The sequence below is a fragment of the Amblyraja radiata genome, chromosome 10, assembly GCF_010909765.2.
Source record: "Amblyraja radiata isolate CabotCenter1 chromosome 10, sAmbRad1.1.pri, whole genome shotgun sequence".
In the NCBI taxonomy this organism is placed as follows: domain Eukaryota; kingdom Metazoa; phylum Chordata; class Chondrichthyes; order Rajiformes; family Rajidae; genus Amblyraja; species Amblyraja radiata.
This window is the reverse complement of record NC_045965.1, coordinates 65,616,360-65,636,336: the sequence shown is the minus strand read 5'-3', so window position 1 is coordinate 65,636,336 and position 19,977 is coordinate 65,616,360. Positions and strand designations below refer to the sequence as shown.

Sequence of the window (19,977 nt, the reverse complement as noted above, 5' to 3'; positions counted from 1 at the left end):
GGGGGGGTTTTGTGGGATAGCTAGACTAGGCTAGGGCTTTATTTTTTGAAATGCTGGAGGATGAGGGGTGAGATATAATCGTGAGAGGAGTAGATCAAAAATAACCTGGAGATTTTTGCATACTACTGTACTGAAAAGCCCGCTCCTTAGACCAAAGGAAAATTGATGATAAATCTCTCCTGTGCCAACATTCAGCCTTGGGACAATAATTTGCTGATTATAAAAAACCTCATTATATTTAATATTAATAGTTTTTTTTAAATTACAGCTTGCACCAAGTGACGTGTTATGCTGTCCAATTATTGTATATGCATCTCAAAGAGAGCCGCTGCCTCACAGCTCCAGAGACGCGGGTTCGATCCTGACCTCGGGTGCTGTCTGTACAGAGTTTGTACACGTTCTCTCCGTGACCTGCGTGAGTTATCTCCGGGTGCTCTCGTTTCCTCCCACACCCCAAAGAGGTGCAGGTTTGCAGGTTACCAGAGCACCCGGAGAAAACCCATGCGGTCACGGGGAGAACTGGGCAGAGTCCACAGACAGACAGGGCCAGAGGTCAGGGTCGAACCCGGGTCTTCGCCCGCGCCACCCGCTGAGCCGCCGTTCAAAGGCTGCTCCTCGGCCTACCTGCGCAACTCGCCGACACATCCTGGCCAAGACCGTTCAAGGCACGAGACTTCTTGTACGCGTCACAGTTCAAGAGCTCCATCTGAAACACAGAAGAGAAGGGGAACAATGGGATGAGGGCTTTACTTAGGCCCCCTTCGATCATGGCTGACCACGGGTGTCTCCAGGGTGCTATTCCCTATATGGTGGACGCCTGTGCGTGGCTTTGTTTGACGTGGGGAGACTGGTACACAGACAGCCACCCCACGGTCCTTGACAGATCTGGGTCAGGATCCAGTGGCATGGAGTCCAAGACGACCGGAGACCCTTTTCTGCTGCAGCCTTCATCCATCCGCTTTCCCAGCCGTTGTGACGCTCCACTAAGGTCAGCCATCATCCTCCGCCTGTTCCACCGTTGAGGTCTTGGTTGGATTGCTCTTTGTCAGAGACCTCCCCCCTTGACCTTACCACCATGGGTGGCCCTACCAGGAGCATAGCTCCAGACGGCATCGCTCTCAGGATCTCAGGATCACACAAGATTCTCCACAACGACAAGGTGACGATCCACGGAGAATGGGGGCACTGGTTTAGAAACCAAACTATTAAGGAATGATTTGCTATCTCCAAAGAGTTTGATCTGGCAAACAAGAGAAAGATTCTACATAACGTGGCAGCTGAACCACACTGTACGGGACGGTTATACGAAAGCAGCATCTTTTTTACTGTAACAGCAACATTCCTTCCTTTAACTATCATTCCCCAGACTATCTCTGAACGGACATTGCTGGCTTTACCTTGCACTAAATATTATATATGTATCCGTACACTGTAAATGGTTCAATTGTCAAAGAGTGATACAGTGTGGAAACAGGCCCTTCGGCCCAACTTGCCCACACCGGCCAACATGTCCCACCTACACTAGTCCCACCTGCCTGCGTTTGGTCCATATCCCTCCAAACTTGTCCTACCTATGGATCTGTCTGTTTCTTACACGTTGGGATAGTCCCAGCCTCAACTACCTCCTCTGGCAGCTTGATCCATACACCCACCAGTACAATTTTGTGTGAAAAGTTACCCCCCAGATTCCTATTTAATCTTCCTCCTCTCACCTTAAACCCATGACCTCTGGTCCTCGATTCACCTACTCTGGACAAGAGACTCTGTGCATCTGCCCGATCTATTCCTCTCATGTATTTGTACACCTCTATAAGATCGCCCCTCATCCTCCTGCGCTCCAAGGAATAGAGACCCAGCCTGCTCAACCTCTCCCTGTAGCTCAGCCCCTCTAGTCCTGGCAACATCCTCGTAAATCTTAAACATCTTATTCACCACCACTTTATGCCAACCAATATCTATCTGCCTGCAAGTGACCCACTTCACTCTATGTATATCCATGTGCCGATCCAAAAGGCTCTTGAACGACACTGTGGTGTCTACCGCACACCACTACCCCCGGGCAGTAGTCCAGCACTGTTTATGTTTAGTTTTGAGATACAGCACTGAAAAAAGGCCCTTCGGCCCACCGAGTCCGTGCCGACCAGTGATCCTCGCTCACTATCACTATCCTACGCCAGGGACAATTTACAGTTTTACTGAAGCCAATTAACCCACAAATCTGCACGGCCTTGGAATGTGGGAGGAAACCGGAGAAAAACCCATACGGTAACAGGGGGAAGCGTGCAAACTCCGCGCAGACAGTGGCCGTGGTCGGGATCGAACCCGGGTCTCTGGCGCTGTAAGGCAGCAACTCTACCGCCTGGGGTTCGGTCAACATTGACCTGATTTCTTCAGCATTCACCCTCTCAGTAACACCCTTACCGATTCTGAAGGGTGGGTAGAATCTGGAACCTTGGGAATGTTGTCCATGGAAGAATGGCCCGCCGATTCCACCTCAGAGGCATCTTGATCCACATCTGGGGGGGGGGGGGGGGGGAGAGATATTAAACATGTGGAGATTTAATAACAACTTCCACATTTAACCCCGAGCCGGGCTGTCCACGTCTCCAATGTTCAAGTTCAAGGTCGCATTTATGGTCACTTAACCAACTAGGGTACAGTGAAATTTGAGGTAACGGCCTGTCCCACTTTCACGACCTAATTCACGACCTCTGCCGAGTTTGCCCTTGACTCATACTCGCAGCATGGTCGTCACGGGGTCGTAGGAGGTGAGGTCGTAGCAGGCCGTGATGCTAGTCGTAGGTACTCGTGGCATCAAGTAGGTCGGGGCGTTTTTTCCTTGCATGATGAAAAATGCCCACAAGTAAAAAAGGTGGTGAATTAGGTCGTGAAAGTGGGACAGGCCCTTTACCAGACCGCCACACTAAGTGAATAGAACACAATTCACACATACAATAAATTTAACATAAACATCCACCACAGTGGAATCCCCATTCCTCACTGTGATGGAAGGCAATAAAGTTCAGACATCTTCCTCCTTTGTTCACCCGTGGTGGTCGGGGCCTTTGACACCTCCGCAGTTCGCCGCTACCGACAGTCCGATGCTCAGGCCCTCTCGTCGGGATGATCGAAAGTCCGACACCGTCCATTTCCAAACTTACAGACCACATGTTTCCGCTCACTCCGTGTCCACTGAGCTATCTCACCAAGTTGGCATGAATAGGGAGGAAGAAACATGTGGGGGGGGGGGACAGAGAGTAGTGGGTACATGGAATGAGCTGCCAGAGGAGGTATTTGGGGCATGTGATATAACGACATTTAGAAGACATTCTACGAGAATGATCCCAGGAATGAGTGGGTTAACATATGATGAGCGTTTGTCGGCACTGGGCCTGTACTCGCTGGAGTTTAGAAGATTGAGGGGGGAATCTCATTGAAACGTACCGAACAATGAAAGGCCTGGATAGAGTGGATGTGGAGAGGTCCTAGGCTCTCCCTAGGACCAGAGGACACAGCCTCAGAATAAAAAAAAACGTACCTTTAGAGAGGAGATGAGGAGGAATTTCTTTAGTCAGAGGGTGGTGAATCTGTGGAATTAATTGCCAGAGATGGCTGCTGAGGCAAAATGAAATGGATCATTTTAAGGCAGAGATAGATATATTCTTTAATAGTACGGTTATCAGGGATTATGCAGAGAAGGCAGGTGAATGGGGTTGAGAGGGAAAGATAGATCAGCAATGATTGAATGGCAGAATAGACTTGATGGGCCAAATGGCCTAACTCTGCTCCTATAATTTATGGACATTCAGACAGGTACACAAGTGGGAGATGGGCCAAAGGTGGCCAGGTGGGGCTGGTGTGGATGGGGCATCTTGGTCAGCATGGGCAGGTTGGGCCGAAGGGCCTGTTTCCGTGCTGCGTGACTCAATGAGATCACAAACACATGTCGGGAATAACCACGACAGGAAGGATGTGGAGGCTTCGGAAAGGGGAGGTTCAGTAGAAAGACAATACATGATTGTAATCGAGCCATTCATAGTGTATGCATCAGGAAATAGTGTTTAGTGCAAGCTAAAGTCAGCAAAGTCCAATCAAGGATCACCAATGAGGTAGAAAGTAGTTCAACGCTGCTCTCTGGTTGTGGTGGGATGGTTCAGTTGCCTGATAACAGCTGGGAAGAAACTGTCCCTGAATCTGGAGGAGTGCATTTTCACACTTCTGTACCTTTTTTCCCCGATTGGAGAGGGGAGAAGAGGGAGTGGCCGGGGTGCGACTGGTCCTTGATTGTGCTGCTGGCCTTGCCGAGGCAGCATGAGGTGTAAATGGAGTTAATGGAAGGGAGGTTAGTTTGTGTGACGTCCACAATTCTTGCTCCTATTTTCTCGAGCATAAGTGTAATCTAGGGTGGAATTATTTATCGTTAATTCAGTGACTGTTTTAAACACAGAGGTTCAAGGCCGAGGGCTTCAAAGCGATTTCTCATTGTTATAGAGACAAGATTATTCATTTGTCGGACTGAGGTCAAGTTCAGGTGAAGGAGAAAAGACTCTTCGGAACAAAGGAGATGGAGAGCAAGGAAGAGGGGGATTGGGGTGTTGCCTCCAGCGCCTTCAAGGCCGGCTGCAGGAGGCCTTACCCCCCGGGACACAGAGGGGGTCGGGCGGGCAAGGAGAGGTACGTGGGCCGGTGGGCCGAGCTGGTCGAGGGTGACGGTGGAGGCCCTGCAGCAGCCTGGGGCTCGCCTGGATCGGGAGCCGCTCCAGAACATAGAAACATAGAAACAGAAAATAGGTGCAGGAGTAGGCCATTCGGCCCTTCGAGCCTGCGCCGCCATTCAATATGATCATGGCTGATCATCCAACTCAGTATCCCGTGCCTGCCTTCTCTCCATACCCCCTGATCGCTTTAGCCACAAGTGCCACATCTAACTCCCTCTTAAATATAGCCAATGAACTGGCCTCAACTACCTTCTGTGGCAGAGAATTCCAGAGATTCACCATTCTCTGTGTGAAAAATTCTGTTTGTGTGCGTGTGTGTGTGTGTGCGTGTTTGTGTGCGTGTGCGTGTGTGTGCGTGTTTGTGTGCGTGTGCGTGTGTGTGTGCGTGTGTGTGTTTGTGTGTGTGCAATGCAAGAAGCATTTCACCGTGCAGGGCACACATGTCAGTAAAGCAGCATTGAGCCACTGAGAGAGTTCGCTGAGGCGCTCGGCATTGCGAGAGGCCTAGACTGGGTGAACAGGAAGGAACAGTTTCCTCTAGCAGAGACGTCGGTAACTAAGAGGCACCCACTCTCAAGCCGACAGGTGGAAAGAAGCGTGGGGGGGGTGTTGAGGAAATATTTACATAGAACCTAGAGCAGTACAGCACAGGAACAGGCCCTTCAGCCCACAATGCCTGTGCCCGTCACGATACCTCGACCAGCTCTTATCTGCTTCCACATAATCCACATTCCTCCATCCCCTGCACATCCATGTTCCTATCCAAAACCCTACTATCATCTCTGCCTCCACCACCACCCTCCGGCAGTGTGTTCCAGGCACCCACCACCCACTGTGTAAAAAAAGTCAACCTCATCAAAGTCTCACCACTCTCCCGTCCGGCAGAAGGTACAGAAGCTTGAAAGCGCGCACCACCAGACTCAGGAACAGCTTCTTCCCCTCTATTATCGGGCTTCTGAACGGTCCTTCCATAAGCTAGAGTACTGTCCGATTCACCTCTACCACATTGCAGACATTGGACTTTGTCTCTGGAACAGATGCGCTACAATGCTGAGAACTATTTTCTGCACTCTGTATCTTCCCCCTGGTGGGCGGCACGACTCACGTCGCAGCGGCCTCTGCAGTCCGTTTGTCTTTTTGTTATTTTTTGTCCCGTTTTAATGTAGTTTTTATTATTTTTTTGATGGTGTGTGTGTGTGTGTGTGTGTGTGTGTGGGGGGGGGGGGGGGGGGGGCGGGGGAACCTTTTAAAATCTTTCCCCTGCACGGAGAACCCGACCTTTTCCCTGTCGGGTCTCCGTTGTCGTTGGGGCTGCAACGTGGAGCGGCCTCCAGCAGGAACGTCCTGGGGCTCCAGTCACGGAGCTGCGGAGCTACTCACCATCATGGAGCTGGCCGAGTCCGGAGCGGGAGGAGCGGTGGTGGCGCGCTGCTGTGACCCGACCCCCGGAGATTCGGAGGCTCCAACCGCAGGTCTGGCAGACAGTAATATCGGGAGCCCGCGGGTCCCTGGTGGGAGGCCGCTTTTCGAGGCTTCTGCAACGGCGACTTCACCCGCCCGAGTCGCGGGGTCGAGGAGTGCCTGGAGCAGGGCCTTACATCATCGCCCAGCGCGGCTTCAACGGCTGCGGGACTTTGCTAGAGCCCGCCGGGGGCTCCAACAACAAGACCCGGAGCGTGGCCTTGCATCGCCCGGCGTGGCTTTAATGGCCGCGGGACAATTGCCATCGCCCGCCGGGGGCTTTGACTCTGACATCGGGAGGGGAATGGGGAGTGCAGGGGAGAGATAAGTTTTTTTGCCTTCCATCACAGCGAGGAGGAGATGCGCTGTGATGGATGTCTGTGTAAATTGTGTTGTGTGTTGGGTCTTTTTTTTTCATGTGTGTATGACTGCAGAAACAACATTTCATTTGAGCCTCTATGAGGCTCAAGTGACAAATAAATTGTATTGTGTGTATTGTGTATTTGCTCTACCTGCTGTACTTGAGTTTGTCTTCATTGTGTTTATGTATGGTATATCTGATCTGTTAAGGGAGCATGCGATACAAAGCTCATCGCTGTACCTCAGCACACGTGACACTAATAAACCTAAACCTAAAAAAATTAGATGTCATGGAAAATAGGTGCAGGAGTTGGCCATTCGGCCCTTCAAGCCAGCACCGCCATTCATTGTGATCATGGCTGATCGTCCCCTATCAATAACCCGTGCCTGCCTTTTCCCCATATCCCTTGACTCCACTAGCCCCTAACTAGTTCTATCTAACTCTCTCTTAAATCCATCCAGTGATTTGTCCTCCACTGCCCCCTGTTGCAGGGAATTCCATAAATCCACAACTCTCTGGGTGAAAAAGTTTTTTCTCACCTCAGTCTTAAATGACCTCCCCTTTATTCTAAGACTGTGGCCCCTGGTTCTGGACTCGCCCAACATTGGGAACATTTTTCCTGCATCTAGCTTGTCCAGTCCTTTTATAATTTTATATGTTTCTATAAGATATCCCCTCGTCCTTCTAAACTCCAGTGAATACAAGCCTAGTCTTTTCAATCTTGTCGGAACAAAGAACTGCAGATGCTGGTTTATATCAAAGATAGGCACAAAGTGCTGGAGTAACTCAGCAGGTCTGGCGAGATGGTTAGCACGCAACAAAAGCTTTTCACTGTACCTCGGTACACGTGACAATAAACTGAACTAAATGGAGCATTTCTGGAGGACATGGATAGACAAAGTTTTAGCTCAGGACCTGTCCCAACACGAAACGCCATCCATGATCTCCAGAGATGCTGCCTGACCCGCTGAGTTACTCCAGCACTCTGTGAAATGTCATCTATGATATTCTCCAGAGATGCTGCCTGACCCCTGAGTTATTCCCGCACTCTGTGTTCTATGCAATCTTCCAGCATCTGCAGTTATAGTCATTGTCATAGAGTGAAACAGCGTGAAAACAGGCCCATTAGCTCAACTTGCCCACACCGGCCAACATGGCCCAGATACACTCGTCCCACCTGCCTGCCTTTGGTCCATATCCCTCACAATCTTTGTGTGATAAAGTGACCCCTCAGATTCCTATTAAATCTTTGCCCCTTTACTTTAAACCTATGTCTCTGATTTCCCTCTGGGCAAGAGACTTTGTGCGTCTACCCGATCTATTCCTCTCATGATTTTATACACTCTACAAGATATCCCCTCATCCTCCTGCGCTCCAAAGAATAGAGTCCCAGCCTACTCAACCTCTCCCTGTGGCTCACACCCTCTAGTCCTGGCAACATCCTCGTGGATCTTCTCTGGACCCTTTCCAGTTTGACAACATCTTTCCTATAACACAGTGCCCCAGAACTAAACACAATACAGCCTCACCAACATCACATCCAACTATAACATAACCTCCCAACGTCCATGTGTATAAAGGAACTGCCAATGCTGGTTTAAACCTAAGATAGACATAAAATGCTGGAGTAACTCAGCGGGACAGGCAGCATCTCTGGAGAGAAGGAATGGGTGACGTTTCAGGTCAAGACCCTTCTTCAGACTGCTTTTTAGTATTTTTAGCTTGCAGTAACAAAAATACATTTTTAACTGTAAAAGCTATAAAAAGAACTAAATGGGATATATATATATATATATATGTATATTATACACACACTCACACGTATAATATAAAACCTATATAAAATTATATATATATATAATTATCTATATTACTAAAAGTCTGATCTTGACCACTTCCTGTTGTTCTGTATATTGATTTTAGAAAAAACGCTGCCACTTACGGCTGTGATTTTTGGCCATCTTACTCAGAGTCCCCCTCCGCTGCGCAGGACAAGAGGATTTTTCCCGTTGATTAAAAATAATAGAGTTATTAGTGTTGAAAAAATGTTGAGATTCTCTCTCTTGAAGACCACACCCCTTCCGGAGGGACTATAAAACCTGGAAGTGTTGAGTGCCTCAGTCAGTCTCTGCAAGATGGGGGAGCGAGAGGGTCACGTCTCTCAGTCTGAGCTGTGAATAACACTGAACACATGTCTACTAAACTGTGAGTGGTTTTACTGACCTGTCAGTGCCCTTAATGTGGTTTGAAAATATAGTTTGGAAATGCTAAAGCTGTGTTGTCTTGGGTTTGGAAATGTTAAAGCTGTGTTGCCTTTGGTTTGGAAATGCTAAAGCGGTGTTGCCTTTGGTTTGGAAATGCTAAAGCTGTGTTGCCTAAATAAAGTTGACTTACCTAATTAAAGTTGCCTTGCCGAATTAAAGTTGCCTTGCCTAATTAAAGTTGCCTTGCCTAATTAAAGTTGCCTTGCCTAATTAAAGTTGCCTTGCCTAATTAAAGTTGCCTTGCCTAAATTAAAAGTCTAATCTTGACCGCTTCCTGTTTGTTCTTTATATTGATTTTATAAAAACCGCTACCACGGTACCACAACGTACGGCTGTGATTTTTGGCCATCTTACTCAGAGTCCCCCTCCACTCATCAGGTGCCGAGGATTTTTCCCATCGATGAAAAATAAAAGAGTTATTAGTGTTTAAAAAATGTTGAGATTCTCTCTCCTGTCAATCACGCCATGAAGGCCACGACCCTTCTGGTGGGAGGTGGGGGAGGGACTATAAAACCCAGAAGTGTGGGGGTGGCTCAGTCTCTGCAAGGTGGAGGAGGGAGAGGTCACGACTCGCTGTCTTTAGTGGCCTTGCACCCTGCTTGAAACGGTATGAAACTGCACTTGAATTTGGTGGCCTTGCACCCTACTTGAAGTGGTAAGAAACTGCATTTGAATTTGGTGGCCTTGCACCCTGCTTGAAATGGAATTTCAAGGAATAGCCATGAGTCAACTGCCAGCCCACCAGCCGTGAGTGAGCTGCCAGCACAACAGGCTTGAGTGACTGAGCCGCCAGCCCAAGAATCCATTCGGCCCACAATGTCCATACTAGCCCTCTGGGAAAGAGTCCCTTCAGCCCACAACACCCATACTAGTGCCAACGGGTCCCACTTAGTCTAATATATATATATATATATATATATATATATATATATATATATATATATATATATACATATATATACATACACACACACACGCATGCACGCACACGTGTGTGTGTGTGTGTGTGTGTGTGTGTGTGTGTGTATATATATATACTGGTCACCAACACATTATTCCACCCCTCCACCAATTCCCATATTGCTCGCCAGTGGGGGTGGGGGGGGCTGTCTGTTGCGCTAGTATGGGCGTTGCGAGCCGAAGGTACTGGTTTCCAGAGGGCTAGTATAGACATTGTGGGCCGAATGGATTTTAAAAGCCAAGCCAAGGCAAACAATTGGGCTGCAGCCACCTGACAACTAAAATTCATTTTGTGAACACAAACTTGTTAAAAAGGTGAGGCAAACAATTGGGTTAACACTTTACAGCCGCATCGAGGAGACTCACCATGGAGTAGACGTGCGTTCAGTGTTATTCGTAGCTCAGAGAACCGTGACCCTCTCGCTTCCTGGGTCTGGCATAGACTGAGTGAGGGACTACTCTTCCGGGTTTTATAGTGCCTCCCCCCTGCCGCCAGCAGGGGCAGCAGAGAGAATGGGGAATTTAAAAAATATATTAATATCTGTCTGATTTTTCATCGATGGGAAAAATCCTCCCGTCCCGGAAGGCGGAGGGGTGCTCTGAGCGAGGTGGCCAAAAATGACGGCCGTAGATGGCGGCGTTCACTCGGAGATCGCAGCACAGTGGGCCAAAAGCGGTCAAGATCAGACTTTTAGTAATATAATATAGATATAGTGCATTCAGAAAATATTCATACCCCTTCATTTTTTCCACACTTTGTTATGTTACAGCCTTTTTCTAAAATGGATTAAATTCATTTTTTAAATTATCAATGTATACACAATACCCCATAATAAAAAAGTGAAAACAGGTGTTTAGAAATTCCAAACACATGTTTTCGCTTCTTCATTCTGGGGTATTGTGTGTAGATTGATAATTTAAAAAAAAAGAATTTCATCCATTTTAAAATAAGGCTGCAAAGTAACAAAATGTTGGAAAAGTGAAGCGGTCTGAGTACACTGTATCTCTTTATATCCATACATACACACAAATACACACACGTATACACATATACAAACACACACACACATAATTATTGTAGAAATATATACATTAAGAAATATCAAAGACAAGAGCATCTTGGTCAGCGTGGATGAGTTGGGCCGAATGGCCTGTTCCTTTATGATTCAATGAGAAGGGCAATGATTAAAGGAAATCATTGCCTTAAAGGAAAGCATTAAGGGACAGAAGTTTAGGGGTAACATGAGGGGGAACTTCTTTACTCAGAGAGTGGTAGCGGTGTGGAATGAGCTTCCAGTGGAAGTGGTGGAGGCAGGTTCGTTGGTATCATTTAAAAATAAATTGGATAGGCATATGGATGAGAAGGGAATGGAGGGTTATGGTATGAGTGCAGGCAGGTGGGACTAAGGGAAAAAAATTGTTCGGCGCGGACTTGTAGGGCCGAGATGGCCTGTTTCCGTGCTGTAATTGTTATATGGTTATATGGTTATATGGAAATGTGTGCGGCAAGTGTTATTTTACACTTTAGGGTGGTGGATGGCTGGAGCGCGCTGCCAGGGGTGGTGGTGGAGGCAGATATCATAGTGGTGTTTGGATAGGCACATGGATATGGCGGGAACAGACGGATATGGATCACGTGCAGACAGATGTTGGTCTTGGTATACTGTTTGGCACAGATGTTGTGGACTAAAGGGCCTGTTCCTGTGCTGAACATGTGCTATGTATTGAAGGTGTAGGAAAGAACTGCAAATGCTGGTTTACATCGAAGGTAGACACAAAATGCTGGAGTAACTCAGCGGGACAGGCAGCAACTCTGGAGAGAAGGAATTGGAATTATTACTTTCTGCATTTTTTTCTATCCAGAGAAACTGCCTGTCCAGCTGAGTTACTGCAGCATTTTGTGTCTGTATTCACTGTACCTCGGTACACGTGACAATAATAAGAAACTGAACTAAATGCTTTGAATGCTACAAGACTCACCTAGATTGGTGCGTTGTTCAATCTCTGTCAGTTCTGGTTCCATACACTCATCTAGCGTGTGGGCAGTTGTCAAGGGGTTAATGACGCTGCCATTGGCCTCGAACACTCGCTCCTTGCGAATCTTGGCATAACCCTGCCAATGAAAACCACAAACATGCATCAGTGCCATGATAACGATCCCAGGAAATAGTGGGTTAACATATGATGAGCATTGGACGCACTGGGCCTGTAATCGCTGGAGTTTAGAAGAATGAGGGGGTGGGGGGACCTCATTGAAACATACAGAATAGTGAAAGGCTTGAATAGAGTGGATGTGGAGAGGATGTTTCCACTAGTGGGAAAGTCTAGGACCAGAACGCCACAGCCTCAGAGTTAAAGGACATTCCTTTATGAAGGAGATGAGGAGGAATTTCTGTCAGCAGAGGGTGGTGAAGCAGTGGAATTCTTTGCCACAGAAGGCTGTGGGGGCCATGTCAATGGGTAATTTCAAGGCAGAGATAGATGGATTCTTGATTAGTACGGGTGTCAAGGGTTATGGGGAGAAGGCAGGAGAATGGGGTTAGGAGGGAGAGATAGGTCAGCCAAGATTGAATGGTGGAGTAGACTTGATGGGTCGAATGGCCAAATTCTGCTCCTATCACTTATAACCTCATGAACATAACAGTATATGGCGCAGTCAAGTCAAGGACAAGATGCACTCTCAGTTAGTGCCATCCAAGGGTCAAAAGTGTTCAATTGTCATACGTACTGACAACAGAACAATGAAGTTCTTTCTTGCTGCAGCATGGACAAAAGCAAAGTGTCAGGTTGCATGACAGCTTACTTTGGGAACAGCTCTGCCCACGACCGCAAGAAATTGCAGGGAGTTGTGGATGTAGCCCAGTCCATCACATAGACCCCACTCCCACCATTGTAGATGTGGCCCAGTCCATCACACAGACCACACTCCTCACCATTGTAGATGTAGCCCAGTCCATCACATAGACCCCACTCCCACCATTGTAGATGTAGCCCAGTCCATCACATATACCCCACTCCCACCATTGTAGCTGTAGCCCAGTCCATCACACAGACCACACTCCCCACCATTGTAGATGTAGCCCAGTCCATCACATAGACCACACTCCCCGCCATTGTAGATGTAGCCCAGTCCATCACATAGACCACACTCCCACCATTGTAGATGTAGCCCAGTCCATCACATAGACCACACTCCCCACCATTGTAGATGTGGCCCAGTCCATTACACAGACCACACTCCCCACCATTGTAGATGTAGCCCAGTCCATCACATAGACCACACTCCCCACCATTGTAGATGTAGCCCAGTCCATCACATAGACCACACTCCCCACCATTGTAGATGTAGCCCAGTCCATCACATAGACCACACTCCCCACCATCTACACTTCATGCTGCCTCGGGAAAGCAGCCAATACTTGTCCCACACCGGTCATTCCTTCTTCTCCCCACCTCCTGTCCGGCAGAAGATACAAAAGCCTGAAAGCGCACACCACCAGTCTCAGGAACAGCTTCTTCCCTTCTGTTATCAGGCTTCTGAACGGTCCTTCCATGAGCTGGGGTTCTTTCTGATTCACCTCTACCCCATTGCGGACATTGGACTTTGTCTCTGGAACTGATGCGCTACAATGCTGAGAACTATATCCTGCACTCTGTATCTTCCCCTTTGCTCTACCTATTGTACTTGCGTTTCCCTCGATATTATTTATGCATAATATTATCTGGTCTGTTTTGATAGCATGCAAAGTAAAGCTTTTCGCTGTACCTCTGTACACGTGAAATTAATAAACCTATCGCTAAGGCAGGTGCGTGGTCTCTCAGCTTTTCCTTCTTGGAGTTGGTGGTCTTGCTAATGTAGAGAGCGGTGTTATGGTGTTGCATTTACCCATTCCGATGGGCAGTGAGACCCTGGAGAACATGGTTGATGGAACGAGCTGCCTGAGGAGGTTTTACAGATACAGCATGGAAACAAGCTCTTCGGCCCACTGAGTCCACACCAACATTGATCACCCACTCACACTAGTTATCCCACTGCACACGAAGGCCAGTCTAAAGGAGGGTGGATACAGTGACCTGCATGGTGGTGCAGCGGGTAGAGCCGCTGCCTCACAGCACCAGAGACCCTGGTTCGATCCTGACCTCGGGTGCAGTCTGCGCAGAGTTTGCACGTTCTCCCTGTGACCGCATGGGTTTCCACCAGGTACTCCGGTTTCCTCCCACATCATAGAGATGTGCGGGTTTGTAGGTTGAGGAAACAAGGAACTGCAGATGCTTGGCTAATATATAAAAGTACACAAAGTGCTGGAGTAACTCAGCTGGTCCGGCAGCATCTCTGGAGAACATGGATAGGTGAGGTTTCGGGTCGGGACCCTTCTTCAGGCTGAAGGTTCAGTCATGGGTTATGGGGAGAATGCAGGGGAATGGGGTTGAGTGGGTAAGATAGATCACCCACGAATGAATGACAGAGTAGACTGAATGGGCCGAACATGCCTAGAACTTATGAACAGTTAATTGGCCTCCGTAAAATTTCCCCAAATGGATGCGAAAGGGGGATAACATAGAGCCAACGTGAACAGGTGATAGCTAGTCGACGTGGACTCGATGGGCCGAAGGGCCTGTTTCCGTGCTGTTTCGCTGAGTTAACTAAACTAAACTCAGCTACGATGCACTACAAACTCTGAACTCTTCCAAAAATAAACCCAATGAAAAAAAAATGGGAAGATGTTGTGAATAAGGAATGTAAATGGAGGTCTGCTCACTCCCACGCCGTGGAAGGTTAAAATTATACACAAATTCTTTCTCACTGCGGCTCTGCCCCACACATCACACAGGGTGAGTCAGTTTCTCAACCACAACAACAAGACTCTCTCTATTCCAACTCCCCCAACAATTATTGCAACTTCACCAAAAAAAAAAGGGTTTCTTCCATATCAGATATAATGGAAGCTCACCCTCACTCGAAACCTCAGTGCGCAAGACAAAATAGTGTATCTTAGACTTCAGAGATACAGCGCGGAAACAGGCCCTTCAGCCCCCCCGAATCCCGAAACACCAGCAATCCCGGCACACTTATACTATCCTGTACACACCAGAGATAATTTACAAATATACCAAGCCAATTAGCCTACAACCGTAAGTCTTTGGAGTGTGGGAGGAAACCAGAGATCCTGCAGAAAACCCACGCAGGTCACAGGGAGAAGGTGCAAACTCCGTACAGCCAGCGCCCATAGTCAGGATCGATCCCGGGTCTCTGGCGCTGTGAGGCAGCAACTCTACCGCTGCGCCACCGTGCACTTGTATAGGAAGGAACTGCAGGTGCTGGTTTACACCAAAGATCGACACAAAATGCTGGAGTAACTCAGCGGGCCAGGCAGCATCTCTGGAGAGAAGGAATGGGTGACGTTTCGGGTCCAGACCCTTTTTCAGACTCAGAGCCAGTGTCATTTTGTGTCCGTCTTCAATACAAAATAATGTGGGTTGAACCAGTGCATCGTGCAAGCAAAAAGGCGATGCAAGATTCTGCAGTGGTTACAATGTAATCACTGGGCATCGACAATAAAAGAAAATAGCTCCGAACTTAGCAGTTAAAGAAGATGAAGGAAGAGAAAAAATAATGAATTTAGGACTCACAGCAGCTGATGTTGTCAGCACAGCCACACACACACACAACACAAAATGTAGCTAAACACAACACAGCAGGTTCCAGCTCATATGCCTTGTATTTGATTGTGTAAAATACTACACGATTTCTGCATGCCAAGGATGCCAGGATTTGATGCATTGCATAAACATGTTCTCAATTGCTGCCAATTATATATATTTTTTTTTAAATCAGATTTAAATAAACTTTGACCATATAATTGCAACCTACGAAATCACGGCCAGGCTTTTTTGCTGGAGGTGCAGGGAATTGCTCAGAGGGTGTAGCTGCCACCCTGCAGCTGCAAAGATGCCCCTTATTTATCACCACCTTATGCCTACCTTAGCCCTACCACTGATCATCGCTCCTCACGCCAGCAGCCTGCGCGGCGCAGCCTGGGAGTTGTAGTCTACGAGCCCGCCCCGGCCAACGGGCGCAGGCGCACACGGGACTACAACCCCCAGCCTGCCCCGCGCCGGCCGGCCATTGCAACCGCTTGCAAACGGTCCCCGGGAATGACGCCCGTTGCAAACATTAAGAAAAGCAGCACAATTGCAGCAAGAATTGCGGTTGAAATCGCAATAAAATCTGCAAAGCCTTCGCCTTCGCCCCAAGCAAAAAATGAATTATGAAAAAATCAATTAAAAATAAACCACCCGGGGTGCGTGCAATTTAATGCACGTTTGAATCTCAAAGCTCCCGCAATGTTAAAACCCCGAGTGTTTGTGGGACTTGTAGTCTCTGAGCTCCAGGTAGTAATGGAACTCCGTTAGAATGGGAGTAACTCGGGGAGACTCGGTGCATGGGAGGTGGTGCGAGGACATGGTATGCAAACTCTCAATGCAATTGCATTTAAGTTTATGCAACCCATCCCAGCCCTTTAATCTGCATTTGCATAGGCTGGTTGCAAGAAACGTGGGTCCAGGAGCAGGGAAAACACACACCACCCTCTTTGCAAAAGGCAAAAAGGCAGCGTTGGACACGGGCAGGTTGCGTGCAAGCGCCACTCAACTGCTCCTGTGCGTCCTTCTTGCAACCGGTTCGATGCGAGGAGGTTGAACACCTTTTGAGACTCAATGCAAACAGCAAACCCCGGGGAGCGCAGGATGTCTTTGCAATCTGTCTCTCTTGCCTCTTGCCTTTCCCCTTCCCTTCGCCTCGTTGTCGGGGGCACAGGTCACAAATTGCAATGCAAAGGGAGGGAGGGGGAAGAGAGAAATGCAGCCTCGGCTGTTGGAATCAAAGATCTTTGGTTGGAATAAATGCATCCAGGAGAATGCAGACTTGGAAATATAGAGAGAGACATAGAGAGGAGGGGGGGGGGGGTGTAAAGACAGGGAGAGGATGGGTAAAGAGAGAGGTGGATGGGGGAGAGAGGGAGGGGAGGGTGAGGGGGAGGGTGAGGGGGAGGGAGAGAGGGAGGGGAGGGTGAGGGGGAGGGGGGGGGAGAGAAATGCAGCCTCGGCTGTTGGAGCGGATGGAGGGCATTGGACTAAATATATCCTGGGGAATGTAGCCGGGGAAATAGAGAGGCGGTGGTGAAATAGAGAGAGAGGAGGGGAATAATTGGATTGGGGAAGGGAGAGGGAAAAGGGGTGAGAGAGGGAGGGAGGGGGAGAGAGGGAGGGGGGGAGAGGAAAGGGGGGAGAGAGGGAGGGGGATAGAGAGGGAGGGGGGGAAGGGGGTAAAAGGTGGGAGGGAGAGGTATACATACATACACCGACCTTATAGCTGGGCAAAGCCCGGAGAGACGCGCTTGTGACTTTAGCAGCGTCGATGTGCGGGGCGGCGGCAGCAGCGGGGACGGGGACGAGACGCCCGCGGCTCAGCTCCCGTTTCAGGGCGATCTGCAGGCGGCCGCTGCCGACTTTCCTGGCAGCGAGGGTCCGGCGGCCGGGCTCTGGGGAGCGGGGCAAAGCTTCCAGCGGCGGCGGCGACGACCCCCCTCCTCCTCCTCCTCCTTCTGCCCCGCACTCCGGCCCCTTCCTCGCCTTGCTCTTGTACCACTTGGCAGCGTTGCGGTAACTGTTGGAGCCCTTGTACGCCACTTTGACCACCAGCTCGGCGCGGACCAGCTTGTTCAGCTGCTGCTCGGTGTCGGCGGGCGAGAGACCGTAGCGCCGCTCGATCATCCTGCAAATGCGCTCCACGTCGGGCCGGGCTTTGCGGGAACGCAGAGAGTCGATGGTCTCCAGGATCCACTCTTTGTACTTCATCTCCATTCCTGCACACAGAAAGCACAGAGCGAGAGAGAGAGAGAGAGAGAGAGAATTACACCCAACCCAACTTTCAACACAAAAAAAAACACACGCATGCACCCATTTATTAATTGCAATTTTCCGCTCGAAAAAAAAAAAAGGAAACATTTGTACCGGTTGCAAATTTGCCGGGCGGGGGGGTTTTCCTCTCTCCTCTCTCTTTCTCTTCCAGAGAGAAAATTTTTTATATATATATATAAAGAAATCCGGAAGACTGGTTGTACGCCTGCGTACCGCCCGCCCGCCCGGCGCAAACACGGGCGAATCTTCGGCGGAAAGCGGAGGGAATTCGGCCAGAAGCGTCTGTGTGCGGCGCAGAGAGCGGCGAGCGATGCCCCCCACAACAACAGCCCCCGCACCGCGGCCCTGGCTGGCTGGCTGGCAAACTTGGACAAAGAATAATCCCCGCAGAAGGTGCGGGCTCTGTGTCCGTGTGTGTGTGCGGGGAAATGAACGGGCGGCTGCGGAGTCTGTGCTAACACACACTCACACACTCACACACACAAAGCCCGGCGCTCACAAAAACGCACTCACTCACAGCGAGAGAAAAAAAGCCCGATGTTTAAACGCTCACACACGCAAAACCAGCGCTCTCTCTCTCCCTTAGACGCACATACACACACGCTCTCTATCATACACGCAGAAAAAGCCCAGCGTTCAAACGCGCTCTCTTTCTCTCTCTCTCACACATACACAGAAAAAGCCCGCTGCTCACACTCTCACAGAAAGAAAGACCGATGTTTGACAAACGCTCTTTCACACACACACACAAACCAGCGCTCTCACGCTCTGTCACACACACACACGCTCACTCTCGCAGTAACACACACACACAAAGCCGGAGCGCTCACACTCACACACACACAGAAAGTCCGTCGTTCAAACGCTCTATTTCACACACACACGCCCTCTCTCTCTCTCTCTCTCTCACACACACACACACAGAAAGCCCAGCGTTCAAACGCGCTCTCTATTTCACACACACACACACACACACAAAGTCCGACGTGTAAAACGCTCACACGCACCAAACCAGCGCTGTAGCGCTCTTTCTCACACACACACACTCTCTTACACACACACACGTACCAATCCAACGCGGTAGCGCTCAATCTCACACTCACGCTCATACACACACACTGAGCGCCCATACACACACTCATAGAAAGCCCGACGCTCAAATGTTCTCCTCCACGCACAAAACCAGCGCTCTGTCTAACGCGCTTTCGCACACACACGCTCTCTCAGACGCATTCACACACTCACTCACAATCACACCAGCGTCCCCTTTCACACTCGCTCACTCGCACACACATCCAGTGCTCTGTCTCTCTCTCTCTCTCTCTCACACACACACTTCGCATTCACATCAAGCCCGGTCTTCAAACGCGCTCTCACTCACAAATACAGTGTGAGCGCGCACACACACACACAAACTCACACGCACTTGGCACTCACAATCACACTCAGTCCGACACACACACAAAATCAGCGCACACTCACTCAGCCCACTCACCCTCGCACAGTCACGCTCACACAAAACACACACTCGTTTTACATTCACACGCACACTTATTCGCACACTTATTCACACCCCGCTAACCACACGCGCCCTTTCACCTGACATAATAGTATGTGCCCGCAACCTCGCTACCAAACACACACTCACACAAACTCAGTCCCTCACACTCACTCGCTCCATTACACACTCACTCGCTCCATTACACACTCAGGAGCGCGTACTCACAAACACGCACACCCACACACGGTTAGACGCATAAAACACGCGCACGCTCACATTCACTCATTCTCACACTCAATTCGCACACTCACACTGGCATTCACGCATATCCATTCACACGCATATCCATTCACACGCATGTTCATTCACACGCACGCTCTCTCACACGAGCATTCACACTCACACACACGTTGACACTCACACATCACACTCACCCGTGCACGCTCACGGCCGCACATTTTACACTCGCGCAATTGCACACTGCACATCCACGCTTGACCATGTGCACTGACACACGTACGCACACTTGCACACTCACTCACTCACACGGTGCCCATTGAAAGTGCGGCGCGCTGCCGGTGAGCGGGGCTCCAGCCCCGGCCACAGAATCACCGCCACCCCCGGGACCAGAAGCGCCACTAAACCCCTCCCCAAACCCCCTCCTCTCTCCCCTCTCCCCTTTGGGAGATTTGCGACAATTGTGCGCCTACTGCCAGCTCTAGCCGCCCCTCCCATCTGACACACACACACACGTCTCCCTCACCCCGCACTCCTGTGGCTCACTCGCTTTAA

At 49.5% G+C, this 19,977-nt stretch overlaps 1 protein-coding gene across 2 annotated transcripts in view; it reads right to left on the bottom strand.

The window, feature by feature from the left end:
• samd13 (sterile alpha motif domain containing 13) overlaps nt 1–19,138 on the bottom strand; it is a 29,905-nt gene extending 10,767 nt beyond the window's left edge. Inside the window, exons 1-5 of one of the 2 annotated variants that reach the window (XM_033029078.1) lie at nt 18,202–19,138; nt 17,130–17,629; nt 11,745–11,877; nt 2,422–2,516; nt 625–706 (exon numbers count right to left, since the gene is read on the bottom strand). In XM_033029078.1, coding sequence (XP_032884969.1) covers nt 625–706; nt 2,422–2,516; nt 11,745–11,877; nt 17,130–17,627 — 808 coding nt within the window. In that variant the 5' untranslated portion in view covers nt 17,628–17,629; nt 18,202–19,138. Of the gene's footprint in view, nt 1–624; nt 707–2,421; nt 2,517–11,744; nt 11,878–17,129; nt 17,630–17,777 lie in introns of both variants that reach the window. The other variant, XM_033029076.1, reaches the window with a different exon arrangement.
• Between the last annotated feature and the right edge of the window lie 839 nt (nt 19,139–19,977).